Source organism: Anabrus simplex, chromosome 7 (genome assembly GCF_040414725.1).
Source record: "Anabrus simplex isolate iqAnaSimp1 chromosome 7, ASM4041472v1, whole genome shotgun sequence".
In the NCBI taxonomy this organism is placed as follows: Eukaryota; Metazoa; Arthropoda; class Insecta; order Orthoptera; family Tettigoniidae; genus Anabrus; species Anabrus simplex.
The window spans coordinates 219,436,047-219,451,409 of NC_090271.1; the positions used below are offsets into that span (position 1 = coordinate 219,436,047).

The window sequence follows — 15,363 nt, forward strand, 5'->3', positions numbered from 1 at the left end:
CTACGGTGGCAACAGACAAGGGAGCAATCCATGACATACATTACAAGATTTAGGTTTGTACCCTTCTTCAAGCCAAGTGCTCTACTGAAGTCATAGATATACCGGTAAAGGGTTTCAAGGATTTGATACGTGACATAATATTAGGACTCAACTTCTTAACTAAATATGGGGTAGTGATAGATCATACAGCCAACGAAATATTCTTTGGTAATAAAAACAGAATTAGGTTAGCCTTTGAGTCGGAAACGTTGGAAACCAATGTTTTTTCTGAACTGAAAACAGGGCTGTTGAGGGTGGAGGAGAAGGAAGACCTTGAGAAGTTGCTGAAGAAGTTCCCTGAGGTCATTACTGATAGGATTGGATTTACCATAACGGTAAAACATAAAATTATTTGTAAGGATAATGCCCTAGTTAAACAAAGGCCTTACCCACTTAACACAGATAAACGAAAATTTGTAATAGAGAAAATCAAGTAAATGGAAAATCAAGGATTGATTGAACCTTCAGCATCAGAATGGGCTTCTCCAATAGTACTACCTAAGAAGAAAAATGGTGATTATCGACTTTGTGTAGAGTTATGTTAGGTATATAACAAGACTATATCAGATGCCTACCCATGCTGGGTCTCCGACATCTAATAAAGCAAGTGAGTGGGGTAAAAGTCTTCAGTACCCTCGATTTGAACTCTGGCTACTGGCAAATAGAAGTCGAAGAAAAGTCTCGACCGATGACCGCTTTTTCCACCCCAAGAGGACTCTGTCAATTCAGAGTTATGCCCTTTGGTCTTAAGAATGCTCCAGCCACCTTTATGCGTCTGATGGACGAAGTCTTGTCTGTATACACAGGTGAATTTTGCCAGGTCTATCTGGATGACGTCATCCTGTACAGTAAGACGTTTTCGGACCATTTGGAACACCTAGCTAGAGTCCTAAAGAGATTGAGGATTCACAGACTTACCTGCCAAGTCAAGAAATGTCAGTTCGCATCAAACTCAGTTGAGTACCTAGGTCATGTATTGACAGACAAAGGCTTGGAGGGGCAGACTGAGAAGAATAGGGCCATTGAGGAACAGGAAAGGCCTCGCACGAAATGCCAGGTACGTCAATTTTTAGGCCTTTGTGGGTGGTACAGTAGCTTTGTACCACACTTTGAAACAAAAGTTGCTCCGCCAACCGACCTCCTAAATAAAAACATACCATTTAAATGGACCCAAAGGGAAGAAACAGTCTTCCAGGAAATAAAACGATCTATTTGTGACGCTCCAAGTCTAGCTAATCTGGATGCAGGCCAGGAGTTCTGCTTGCAGACAGATGCGAGTGACATTGGTCTTGGGGCTGTATTGTTCCATGAGAGGGAAGGTGGAGGCAAGGATATAATTGAATATGCCAGTAGGAAACTCTCTGCCTGCGAGATAAATTATTGTACAGCCGAGAAGGAGGCATCAGCGGTTGTATGGGCGGTCGTGAAGTTCAGAGGATATCTAGAAGGAAGGAAGTTCAGACTCTTTACAGACAACTCCTCACTTCAGTGGTTGAATCGAGTTTCTGGAACTAAGTCCAAACTGATACGATGGGCCTTGATCCTTGCCGATTTTGACTTTGAAATTTGTTATGTTCCAAGCGTGGCCAATCAAGCTGCTGACAGTCTATCAAGAAATCCTGAGGACGGACAGAAATCAACCACGAACTTACCTGAGAGAGAGATTCCTGGGCCAACTAAGAAATCCCAAACCGACCCCGTGCTTCTCGCTATCCAGCGAGGAAACAATGAGATCAATGTAGATTTAATAAGGAAGTGGCAGACTGAGGACGTGTCCTGTAACAGAATGGCATCCTGGATCAGCAAACACAGCACTGATTGTTGATCTGTCCCAGCTCAGTTTAAGATGTGCTACAAGAACTTCCGACTTGAAGACGGTATACTTCCCACCTGCCTGGATCTTTCCCGGTCATTGTCATTCCGAGGTCACAGACCGAGGATTTTGGGAAAATACCACGATAATCCAGAAGTCGGTCATCCTGGTCAAGAGGAAACCTACTCTTCAATTCGGAGACGTTTCTTCTCGGTACACATGCATCAGGACATCAAGAACTACGTCAAAGCCTGTGCAAGCACAGATTGCACTAAGGTGAACAACCAGAAGGCAAGTACCAGTATGCGAGGACGCCGACCGCATCAGCCTTGGGATGTTCTCGCCCTTGACCTTATGGGACCCTACCCTAGGACATCTTGGGGAAAGACGGAGATCCTTGTGGTGACTGACCTATTCACCAGATGGGTGGAAGCATTCGCCATCCCTGGAAGCTACATCGGGACGTATCATTCAACTCTTAAGGACGGAAGTCTTCAATTGGTATGGGTATCCTCGGAGTCTACTCACAGAAAATGGCAGTCAGTTCACCTCGAGATAGTGGTTGCAAGCTCTGTCGGAGTGGGGAACTGAACACTGGACTACACCGATCTATCATCCACAAGCAAATCCCACCGAACGGAGAAACCAGGAGCTAAAGATGATGCTTCGGATTCACTTGGTCGATAGAGAACATACCAAATGGGACCAACACCTACACGAGTCCCTTCTGACCATCAGACAACGGGTTAACCGCATCACGGGTTTCTCACCTGCAGAACTTTTCCTTGGACGTCCAATAAAGAGAACTGGCAACTGGAATTTTGTCCACTGACAAAGAGCGGGACCGGAGGATCCTGATACCTGGCATACACGGAACCGGCGGCAGATTCAACAGGTGCACTGCCAGGCCAAAAAGCATACAAGGAGAGAAGCTGAGAACAACGATGCGCCAGAGGAAAGGGAGTTCAGACGTGGAACACTAGTTCTTCGTCGAAACCATCCCCTCAGCAACAAACTTCAGAAGTTCCACGCTGGGATGGCTCCAAAGTGGTTCGGACCTTTCGAAGTGGATAAAAAGTTGGAAAATGGCGTGTATCTCCTGAAGACTACACCACCGACGAAGGTGCATGCATCGGAATTTAAGGCGTTACCTCAACCCCTACAATAAGTCGGAGAGACCGAGGAGTCGACGCTCTCTACGGGCCCCCAGAAGAATGCGGACTTTATGGAGGATCAGCACACACCAATACCTACCGTGGAGGATAAGAGAGACGAAGACATAGATATAAGAGCACCTAGATATAATTTAAGACCTAGAGTAAGGATAGATATTGATATTGAAGATTTTAGGGGGGATAATTGTCGTACATACGACATTGTAACTGGTGTAAAACCTTGAATTATTATGTTTAATATATTTTAATTATAGTTTATTTAATGCTAAATTATCTTTTATTAAATGTTAAACATGACTTGTACATGGTTTCCCTGTCAATATGTAGTATAAATTTGTATAACCTCAAATACGTATTGTGTATAAGTTTAACCTTGCTATCTAGATAATCGAAAGCGGTAGAAAATTCCATAATGTTCGTATGTTAGACTTATTGTACTATAATTTGGTATATATGAAGGGTTCTGGAAACTTAAAGTGAGGTTTTATTATCCAGATGCATGGAGAGACATTAGGAATGTTGGAGAAATTTCTATGTGTATTAGTAAACAGAAAACGAAAGTTCGAGTTGGATCCATTACTGGAGTACTCCATTCGACTAGCTGGTCGATCAATGTTTCGAGTGTGTTCCATTAGAGTGTGCCGTGCTGATGCTCGGAAGATTACGCATTACTTCTTTTATGTGACTTAAATTCCACTTCGTCTGAATTTTACAGTGCCTACCCCCGTCATATCGCCTCTTCAAGTGATATTGTGTGGACTTGACTGTTAACTTCTTTCTTACTTATGCATTGTTTTTCGAGTTGTAATCGGCTGATGATGACCCAGACTGGGGTCGAAACCAGTACCATTTCCACTTTTCATTAAATAAGAATGTAATCTCTACATCTCTTATTTACTTGTATTGAATAGGTTGAACTACCATATTTATTATTTCAATTTAACTGTGATACTTTTCAATATGGAACAATGAAATTTTTATCTTTAAACCCTTCCAGAAATCGATAATTCTAGATGGTTGATCAAACAGTATATTATCGAGTCGTCAGTGAGTGAGGCGGTGAATTCAAGAATGTGCATGTTATAGTGCGCGAGTCAGTGTTGTTGATATCTGTACTTGTCAGAATCGACTTCAGGGTACTCCGCTATTGTGTGTTGTAGTGTCATTTGCTACTGTGTATAATTGTGTGTTGTGACTTACAGTGTAAATAAAGTAATTTATACAAGGAAGTGAACTTGTTCTCGTGTGATATTTATTTACATAAATAAAATCGCATTGCAGAACGATAGTCCGTGGCTCTCTTCCAGGCCTTTCTGGCCTTGCACAGTCCATTCAGAAACCTGGTTCACAATTGATCCTTTGTATTGCATCAGATGTGCCCAGTTCCACTTCCGCTTCTTGATCTGCTCCCTTATTGGTCTTTGGTTGGCTATTTCCGAGAGCTGGATTTTGGGTATCATATTTGGCCACCATACCCCTAATATGTTCATGAAGGTCTGGAGTTGTTTTTCAACTCTTTGGTCATTTTTCATGATTGCCACCCATACAGCAGTACTGATTTAACATTGCTGTTAAATGTCCGTAAATTGGTGCTCTGGTGAATTTGTTGAGGTCTCTAGGCACCCCTTGCATTGATGATAAGGTTCTGAATGCCTGATATGGCCCCACAATCTGGCATAATGCAGTTTTCAAGATAGCTCTACCTTCTGCCCTTCCAGAAAATGCTTCTCGACATGTTTAGTTAACATAAGAAACTTCATTTTTCCGTATTGAACCAAGAATTACAATAAATAAACTTGATATTTCCACCTATTCAATACAATTTTAATGCTGTTATTCAATTACAACACATTATCCTGTGAAATTTAATATGTTGTAATTGAATAACAGCATTAAAATTGTATTGAATAGGTGGAAATATCAAGTTTATTTATTGTCATGTTTAGTTGACCGGGCGAGTTGGCCGTGCGGTTAGGGGTGCGCAGCTGTGAGCTTGCATTCGGGGGATAGTGGGTTTGAATCCCACCATCGGCAGCCCTTGAAGATGGTTACCCGTGGTTTCCTGTTTTTTGTACTAGGCACATGCTAGGGCTCTATCTTAATTAAGGCCACGGCCACTTCCCACTCCTAGGCCTTTCCTATCCCATCGTCGCCATAAGACCTATCTGTGTCGGTGCGATGTAAAAGCAAATTCTAAAAACAGTATTTAAAAAAAAGTTGAGTTGATTTGCATTTCTTTGGTGTTCTTGCCGTTAACTTTCAGGCCAGCAGTTTTAGCAGTTTTTGACTCCAGCTTTTCTAATATGTTCATGAAGTTTTGAACGAGGAAACATAGGTTATGTACATAGGCTAGGTCCTGAAGGCTGGATGTTTGGTTCCACTGTATTCCACTATTAGTCCACATTGCTTCCTTCATGACAGTATTGAGTACCATCTGGAACAAGGTAGGCGACAGCAGACATCCTTTCCTCACTCCTATTTCCACACTGATAGCTTCCGACAGCAAATTTTGATGTTCAACTTGGCATGTATAGGTATCGTACATTACCTAGTCAGAATGATGATGATGATGATGTCTATATTTGGCTTTGATGAAACTGAATGCTTTCTCAAAATCCACAAAAACTAGATACAAAGACACCTGGAACTGAGTGAATTGCTCCATGATTCTGATGATGATGTCGTGGTTTGTGCACGACTTTCCCTTCCCGAATCGTATCTGTACTGATCTCACCTATTCATCGATCGGTTTCTTAATCTGTGTCAGGATTTTGCTGGGGTTGGACAAAAGACTTGCGTCTCGCCAGTTGCATTTAGATAGATCCCCACTTTTGAGAACCTCAACTAGAATCCCTTTGTTCCATTCTTTAGGATGTTGTTCTGTATCCAAAATTATCTCAAAAGGAGTCCGGCTTCATGTCTAAATGGTTAGCGTGCTGTCCTTTGGTCACAGGGGTCCCGGGTTTGATTCCCGGCAGGGTCGGGAATTTTAACCATAATTGGTTGATTTCCCTGGCACAGGGACTAGGTGTACGTGTCGTCTTCATAATTTCATCCTCATCACAGGCGTCAAATCAATAGACCTGCACCTGGCAAGCCGTAGTCCTCGGGCACATCCTGGCACTAAAAGCCATACGCCATTTCAATTCATAAGTAATAATAATAACAACATAAACGTTTCCACCTTTTCAATACTACAATATATTCACAAAATTACAAATTACACGGTACTAGTTTCGACCCATCTAGGGGTCATCATCAGCCTATTGGAGCAAAGATCATTTGTGGCGAAATCCTAAGAAAATGTTATTTTAAAGAATAACAAGTGAAATGAGATGTTATGGTAATAGTTAATAATACAAGGAATATACATACTAAGAGGTTTTTAACAAAGAATAAAGTATAAATGGGGTGTTGTAAAAATTATAATCATGGAAATCAGTAAGTTCTTGTATTGAAATGAAATATGGCTTAGGAAGAGGGCTTAAGGTGGGGCTGAAGGGTGCGGGAGAAAGTGTAACTGTCTTGGAAAAGTACCTTGGATTAAATTTAGGATTGAGTTTAGGTTGGCTGCATTATTGTTTCTGAGGAAAGTGATAAATAGATCGAAGAGTATGTTGGGTTTCTCTGAGATTTCATTGAGATTGTGACTGGCATTAAAGTATTGGTCTAGGTGTATGTAGTAATTTTCCATTATGTTGAGTAAAGGGCCCTTGTTTGCTAATACGAGGATGTCCATGTCTTGTTCAATATTGGTGAAATTATGGTTATAATCTTGCATGTGTTGGCCGATGGCTGAAAACCTGTTGTATTTTATTGCGTTAGTGTGCTCGTGGTATCTGATAATGAAGTTTCTCCCGGTTTGCCCGATGTAGGTTTTTTTACAGGTGGTACATTTGATCCTATAAACTCCTGATTTTAAAAAACTGCTGGTCTTGTTGATGTGTGAAGTATTGTATAAAACGTTCATGTTCTTATTGTTGGTTTTGAAGGCTGAACGTTTTATACAATACTTCACACATCAACAAGACCAGCAGTTTTTTAAAATCAGGAGTTTATAGGATCAAATGTACCACCTGTAAAAAAACCTACATCGGGCGAACCGGGAGAAACTTCATTATCAGATACCACGAGCACACTAACGCAATAAAATACAACAGGTTTTCAGCCATCGGCCAACACATGCAAGATTATAACCATAATTTCACCAATATTGAACAAGACATGGACATCCTCGTATTAGCAAATAAGGGCCCTTTACTCAACATAATGGAAAATTACTACATACACCTAGACCAATACTTTAATGCCAGTCACAATCTCAATGAAATCTCAGAGAAACCCAACATACTCTTCGATCTATTTATCACTTTCCTCAGAAACAATAATGCAGCCAACCTAAACTCAATCCTAAATTTAATCCAAGGTACTTTTCCAAGACAGTTACACTTTCTCCCGCACCCTTCAGCCCCACCTTAAGCCCTCTTCCTAAGCCATATTTCATTTCAATACAAGAACTTACTGATTTCCATGATTATAATTTTTACAACACCCCATTTATACTTTATTCTTTGTTAAAAACCTCTTAGTATGTATATTCCTTGTATTATTAACTATTACCATAACATCTCATTTCACTTGTTATTCTTTAAAATAACATTTTCTTAGGATTTCGCCACAAATGATCTTTGCTCCAATACGGCTGATGATGACCCCTAGATGGGTCGAAACTAGTACCATGTAATTTGTAATTTTGTGAATATATTGTAGTATTGAAAAGGTGGAAACGTTTACGTTGTTATTATTATTACTTATATATTATTCTCAGTTCAATACGGACCAAAAACATGAAATTCATAACCATCAATTTCAATTCATCTCAAAAGGAGTTCCAACATTGTTTGGGGATCAGCTTGCGGTTCTTTTGCAGGAATGTTGTCGAAATCCGACAACTCTTTAGCTGTTGGATGGCATTGATGATTTCGCCTTCGGCGATGGCAGGGTGGAGATTTGGGGATTAAGTTGAAGATGGCCCTGTTCTTCGTCACCTTCATTATCTCTTTCTGTAAACTGGTTGAGAAACTTCAAGAAATGTCACCTCTAGCTAGCAAGCTGTTCTATCTCATATATGAGAACATTGCTATTTTTGTCTGATTGGCTTCAGTCTTGCAGGGCTCCTTCTCTTGAACTGTTTAGTGATGGAGTAGAGCTCGTTCAAATTGGCAGTTGCCATTGTTGTTTCAGCTTGGTCTGTTGGTTAGTTATGAAGTTTTGCTTACTAAATCTAAAGCTCCTCTTCACACTGCAGTTCGCTTCTGTAAATTCTGGACTTGGTCTGGTCCCCAGACTTGCAGTGTTGAACCTTCTCTTCAGTTCGCTCCTTCTTCCAACCTTCTGCCAGGTGTCGACTAAGATCCATTTGGGTCTTCCAGATTTTCTACCAGAGTTCAGATTCACAGATGTCAACAAAAATAAATAAATATATAGACATGTACATACGGAGCATACATACATTTGCCTTCCTAAAACTAGGGTGCGGGGATTATTCAAAGGCAGTGATTATTTGTGTATTTACAATACATGCAGTTAGTAAAATCAATAACTGGTTATAAAAATAAGATTCTTTGAAGCAAATCCTACATTGAGTATTCAACCCAAAGGCTGGTTTGATTCCCAGCTGCTCAGCCATTAGCTGTCATAGATAGCTTAGGCTTCACGAAGAGGCTTACTAGGGAAGAGGAGCAAGGCAGTTTCATTATGCTACTAAATATCAGTTGGCCATGCCCACTGAAATGCATGCAGCAACTGACCCTATGAGCAACATTTTCAGACCATTCATAACAGAGACTTAGTTTTCTTATTGAAATCTGTTCATAATCTTTGATCAGTGATCTATCTTTCTGTAATATATATTGTAAACCTTAACCAGTGTCAGGTGCTCTTTGCTACTTCATGTCGAGCATTCAAAGGATCCAGTGACAAACGTAAACCATCGTGTAATCTGGTGCCCATACATTCCGGAAGAGGAACCTCCTGCTAATGATGAAGTAGCATATGATGATGTTGCAAAACTGTTGGTGCTTACTCATGGTGCTAAGGTATATCTTTCAGATTTCTATGGATTTCTTTGTTTGCATTTGCTATTTTTCTTTTATATCTAGATAATAATGCTTCCAGCTTTACTGTTGAAATTGGCATTGTATAATTTATTAATCATAGACATTAATTGGTTTTGGAAGTTATTTTGCATATTTTCTATATAATTACAATAGCTTTGTAACATTTGTTGAATGTTTCTTGCTCTTTGACATACATACAATCATCTGTACACGTAAACCTGTAAAGGATCGTTTGTTTGTATGTTTGTAATGTATGTATGTATATGTCTGTTCTGCTGTAACTGTTAAACCGCTTACCTGATTTTTATGAAACTCTGTACACACACTCATATATTTAATGCGCACAGGATAGGCCACGGTATCCAGTTCTGATTTCTTAAGGGGGCCATGCAGTGAAATATGAAGTGGTCAGGAAAATATGCACCTGGAATCCTTAAAAGTGAATACGCTGTCTGCACAGTTAGTCCAATTAAAAAGACTGAGCCTATGGAGTGTACTTGGAATTCAATTTTCTAGGTTATATATATTTCCTTCCTAACTAAACTATTTTTCTTGGGAAAAATGCATTTTTATGTTTTATTGTATGCTTTATTCAGTGAAAACTAAAATAATGGATAAGCTGTAGGTCTTACAAACAAAAGGGAGCACACGCTCAGGATTCAAAATTAAATTTCCTCTACAAATTCTCACATGCATATTCTTCGATGTAACGTGGTACATTCTCATGCACGCGCGCACCCACATCCCCCCCCGCTTCACACTCTCACTCTCTCTCACGCACGCATGCGCGTGCGCACACACACCCTGTTTTATATTGTTTTGATCGGGCCAAGATATGCTCCCATAAAAATGATTAATTACAACTTGTTTTTCTATATAAATGTACAGTAAGAATATCTTTTAGTTAGGCCCTACTTCATAGGTTCAACAATTACACAGACTTTATATTGTTCTGGTTAGTTGTAGTTTCAGACGCGGTGGGGATTTGGTACACAGGTACAGGACAGGGGGCTTGGAGGTGCTCAACTCTATAAATAGCGGAGCAAGCGGCCGCTTTCTCCCTATAGCACACCAATAGCCGTACCGTATGGATGTGCTTACAGGAGCATTGCAAGATTCATAAGCGATAACTTCAGGTTTGTGGTGCAGATGGTAGCTTATTCTGTACTTTCCTAATTCTTCCATTCATTTTCGTTCATGCATGGCTACAGTTATAGATTTTATTGTATTTTTAATTGATTAATTTGTTTATATATAAGGTGCATTAGGTTCATTTTATGTATTGGTTTTCCGCGAAGGATTCTTTGCTTTGCTTTACTTTCATTGGCGTAGGGATGTGGCGACCCCATTGCCCGGCGGACAGCCACCTCAATCAATCAGTCAGCCTGCCAAGAATTGGCGGGCAAACCATAAACCTTGACTGACAAGTGCAAATGCTTGAGAGACTCTGATCACCTAGTGCAAAACAAAAATCACGTAAGAACCCATGGAAAGCCTAGCATTTAATCCGCTTTTAATTCAGTGATAGAACTAGCTTCAGAATAGAAGTATTAACAAATAAAAAGAAACCTTCAAGCAGACCTGTCAGGTATGACAGCATGGCTGTCTAGTCATATTTTGGCCCACAATGCGTTGCAACTTCGCAGAGGGTGGTTGCCGTCCTTTAACTAGACACAGCTGGGGATAAAATCAATACCCAGTTGTTAGTATTTCAAAACATTGATGAATTATTGTAGACATTGTGATCATTCTTGTAAGCTTACACTCAATATTTAAGAAGGCGGTTAACAAGACAACTATATACAATGTCATTAAATACTTCTTTATTTATAATATAACATATTAGTTTGCCTGATGACCGTATGATGACCTTATCTATAATTTCCATTTGTTTGTAAACTTGTCAAAGAATTATACCCTAGCGAATGTAAAGGTGTATCATTTCTCTTATGTATTGTATACAATAATGATTCATACATGGCCTGAAGGAATAACTGAACGAGTTTTCACAGCACGCACTACAAATGCTCAATGTGAACTTTTATTATAGTCGCACGACACACGTCCAACTGATAGTCCAGCTCTTCCCACACTTTGGTTAGCTGCTGCAACTCTGCGTCTCAGTTCAGGTATCAGCAAGGGTGAGAGGGTCCATCTTTTCAATACTATATACCGTATTTACTCGAATAATACCCGCATTTTTTTTTTTAAATTGAGGCACGAAATTGGGGTGCGAGTTTTATTTGGGTCAATGTTGGCATTTCTTTTTCAAAATCAGCCTTACTAAAGTTATGGTGGGGATTATTCGGTGGCGGGGATTATTCGCGTAAATACGGTATTATATATTAATATTATTTATTATATCAGGACTAGTTTCTACCCTTGTATTGGGTCATCTTCAGCCTTAAATTATAAATGGAAAAGAACATTAAATGTTACTCGGAAACACTAACACCTAATATAACGCTATTGGCATGTCTTGAAACATTGACGAAATATGTTGTGGTTGCATATGAGTCCATTGAAATTAGTGTCTTGCACATATGTCCACCACTTTTGTGTCACTTTTTCTTTTAAGAAAATCATAGTCTTAATATAAAACAATGCGTTGCACATATGTCCAACACTTTTGTCCAACAATAATGCAATATAAAAGCTATGCCAAACAGACATTGTAATAATATACTGTTTTATATTAAGACTACGATTTCTTTAAAAAAAAGACACAAAAATGTTGGACGTATGTGCAGTAGGCCTATACTATTTTATATTAAGACTGATTTTCTTAAAGGAAAAAGTGACACACAAATGTTGGACATATGTGCAAGAGACATCAATTTTAATGGACTCCTAACAATGATATTAGATGTTCGTGTTTCCAAGTTACATTTAATGTTCTTTTCCATTTATAATTTAAGGCTGAAGATGACCCTAAGCAAGGGTTGAAACTAGTCCTGAAGTAATAAATAATATTAACATATTATATACAGTATTCAATAGTTGGACCTTCTCATCCTTCCTGCATAGGGTGAGAAAAATGTGGGAGGGGTGCACCATCTTGCTGCCAAATGATGATTGAAGTCCATCCTGTATCTGAGGGAAGAGCCAATTTCTGTAACATATCAAGGTGTACGGTTCCTGTGATAGTGTTTTCATGGAAAAAGAACGTCCCTTAAACCTGTCATTCGGTTAATGCACAGAAAACGTGCCTATCCTAATTACAATATTAATGACATTACGGAAAAAACCAGTATCGTCTTTAGTAAAGCCATTCCGGCATTAAAAAATTACTATCTTAATATAGTAAACAAACAGAACCAGTACACTTCAAAAGACCGACGAATCACAAGGCTAACCCCACCCCTACCCCTACAATAGCCGCTCCCCTTACCCCTCCATCCATCTCACTACAGCGATCACAAGTCCCAGACGTACTCGCAGTAGTACGCAACAAGCTCTTAAATACAACGCCGTACGACCACAATAACAACAGCAGTAAGTACCTATTTCACTTCCACACACAACTTCAGGCATTCCTTCAAACTCACACTGCACTTGTAATAATTTATCTTTACAGATGTTAGCAGCTCCAAACACGAATACAGACAAGAGGGAGGTTGCTACCAACAACCTATTAATCAAATTTTTAAATATTCAAGATAATACAGTCTGCTCCAAAAGCTCACCAAAATACATCAATAGCTGAACTACAATATTACTCAACCACCTTACGACATGGATTTCGCTATGAACACATATGACACATGCTAGTCAAATAGAACATCTTAAGGATTATTTTATGTAACCAAACAATGTAAACAAAGATGTACAAGAACCAACATGGAAGCCTGAAGAAAGAACTTCACAAAGCATAAAATTTTAAACTCGACCAGTGTTCACATATATGTTTTATATTTTAATGCGTTCAAACTCAAGTGTTTTATATATATGGTTCACATATTTTTATTGTGTTTAACGTATACGTACAAATTGTTTTTGGTTTACTTAAGCTTTTCACTGTTATATTGTTTTTAGACACAATTTCAACCCCACATAGTCACAAATAATATCACAACCCCATTAGACATCCCGATGCTCTAATAAACAATAACATCTTTGTGATACATACCAATGTCTATAATGGTTGAATATAATTTAATGTTATTTGTTTTACGTCCCACTAACTGGTCTTTTACGGTTTCCGGAGACTCTGATGTGCCGGAATTTTGTCCCACGGGAGTTCTTTTACATGCCAGTAAATCTACCGACACGAGGCTGACGTATTTGAGCACCTTCAAATACCACCGGACTGAGCCAGGATCGAACCTGCCAAGTTGGGGTCAGAAGGCTAGCGCCTCAACCGTCTGAGCCACTCAGCCCGGCTCTAATGGTTGTAAAATAGTAATATATCAGCTGATGACGACTATAAATAGTCGAAACCGCTACTGATGTGAATCTATTCATAATAAATAGTATTGATAGGTGGAACATCTTTCTTGTCTCTGTATACGGGGAACAATCATTCAACTATTCCTGCACAGGGTGAGAAAAATGTGGGGGGTGCACCGTCTTGCTGCCAAATGATTGTGATTGAAGTCCATCCTGTATCTGTAACATATCAAGGTGTACAGTTCCTGTGATAGTGTTTTCATGGAAAAAGAACGGCCCTTAAACCTGTCATTCGGTTAATGCACAGAAAACGTTAACTTTGGGGGAATCCTTTTCGTATTCTACTGTTGCGTATGGATTCTCCAGCGCCCAGTACGGGCGTTGTGTGTGTTTACCTCTGAGGTGAAATGTAGATTCATCACTGAAGAATACACGGTTGAGGAAACCTTCATCACCTTCGATCCCTTTCTGCATTTCCATACATAAGTTAGCATGTGGTTGTCGCTTTGCGGGCCTTTCGACCTGTAACGGCTGAAGACAGTACAGTTTCACTTTTATTCGCTTCTCTAACGCTTTATCACGCTGTCATATTCGGCAGTGCTAGTTTACGACTAATTCGTCGCACAGATTTGCTAGGACTGTGCATGAAGGTCACCCTGTTGTGTTCTACTGGTTTGCCTTACGTTAGAGGTCACCGCAGACTCTTTCCTTTACACAGGCATCCCCTCATCTGGAACTGTTTATAATACCACTGCTAAATGTTGTTGTCAGATGGAGGATTGCATCCATACTGTCACCAAAACTGGCGCTGAACTGTAACTACTGAATTACACTTTGCGAATTGCAGTACACAGAGAGCTTTATGCTTGGAAGCTGCCATCTGTAACTGGAATTCTACATATGGTGCTGTCAAGCTACAGGGTGAGGAAACCACAATTTGCTGTGTGCAATACAAACTTTCACAGTTGCTCTCTCATCCAATTAAGGAAACAGCTGAGGGTTGGTTACATAACTGTACTAACTACTTAAAGCTTTGATATTGTTTTGTGTACACTCTGTTTATGCACACTGTTGCAGAGAATGGAAGTTTTAATGGTGCTGTTTTCAATTTAAAAAGAGTAACTTCTTTCGGAATCTCTAATAATTTTATGAAGCATTATACGGTTCACCCTATTATGGTCAGTTTTGACACACGTTTTCAATCCACATAAATGAATTTCTTGCAAGACAGCTTCACATATTGTTGCTGAATCTGAACTTGTCAGCAACCCCAAAAGGTCGTCCATCTTTATAGTTTACAGTTCCTTTTACATGATTTTCTTCAACTTAAAAGATTCACGACTTTTTTGCTCTTCGAAAGTTGAACTACATGCATAAGGTAATGTGTATTCCCATTTCATGAAGGAGATACTTCAATAGACCAGATGATTTTCTAAAATATCATAGCACTTCGCTCCCTGCATAAAAATTAAATATAACAATTTTCAACAAACCACATTTTGGTTTTATCATTTAAAAAAGAACCAAACTGATTATGAAAATTGCTTTTTTAGACAAATATAATCACATTTCTCTGCATCTTCCAACAACAATTTCAAGCTTTGTTAAAGAGCATCAATTTGGGATACAAGAGAACTTCTGTTATTGATATCATTCAGTAAAACACAACTATCACAAAAATCTATGAGAGACAAAAAGCTGACTGACTCCCTTCAACTGAAGAATTTCTGCAGGTTATCAAGTTAGATTTATCTTGTAAAAACTTAATTCGCTAGGCAATCAACAGTTCACATGCACTTGCATGCTGAAATCACTATTTACTCCAGTT

General features: G+C 39.3%; 1 protein-coding gene across 6 annotated transcripts in view; it reads left to right on the forward strand.

Annotated features, from left to right (window-relative positions):
* Ge-1 (Enhancer of mRNA-decapping protein 4 homolog Ge-1) overlaps positions 1-15,363 on the forward strand; it is a 320,261-nt gene that overhangs the window by 60,996 nt on the left and 243,902 nt on the right. For all 6 annotated transcript variants that reach the window (XM_067151567.2, XM_067151568.2, XM_067151563.2 and 3 more), the window contains one exon: positions 8,963-9,125. In XM_067151567.2, the coding sequence (XP_067007668.2) occupies positions 8,963-9,125 (163 nt within the window). The remainder of the gene's footprint in view (positions 1-8,962; positions 9,126-15,363) is intronic.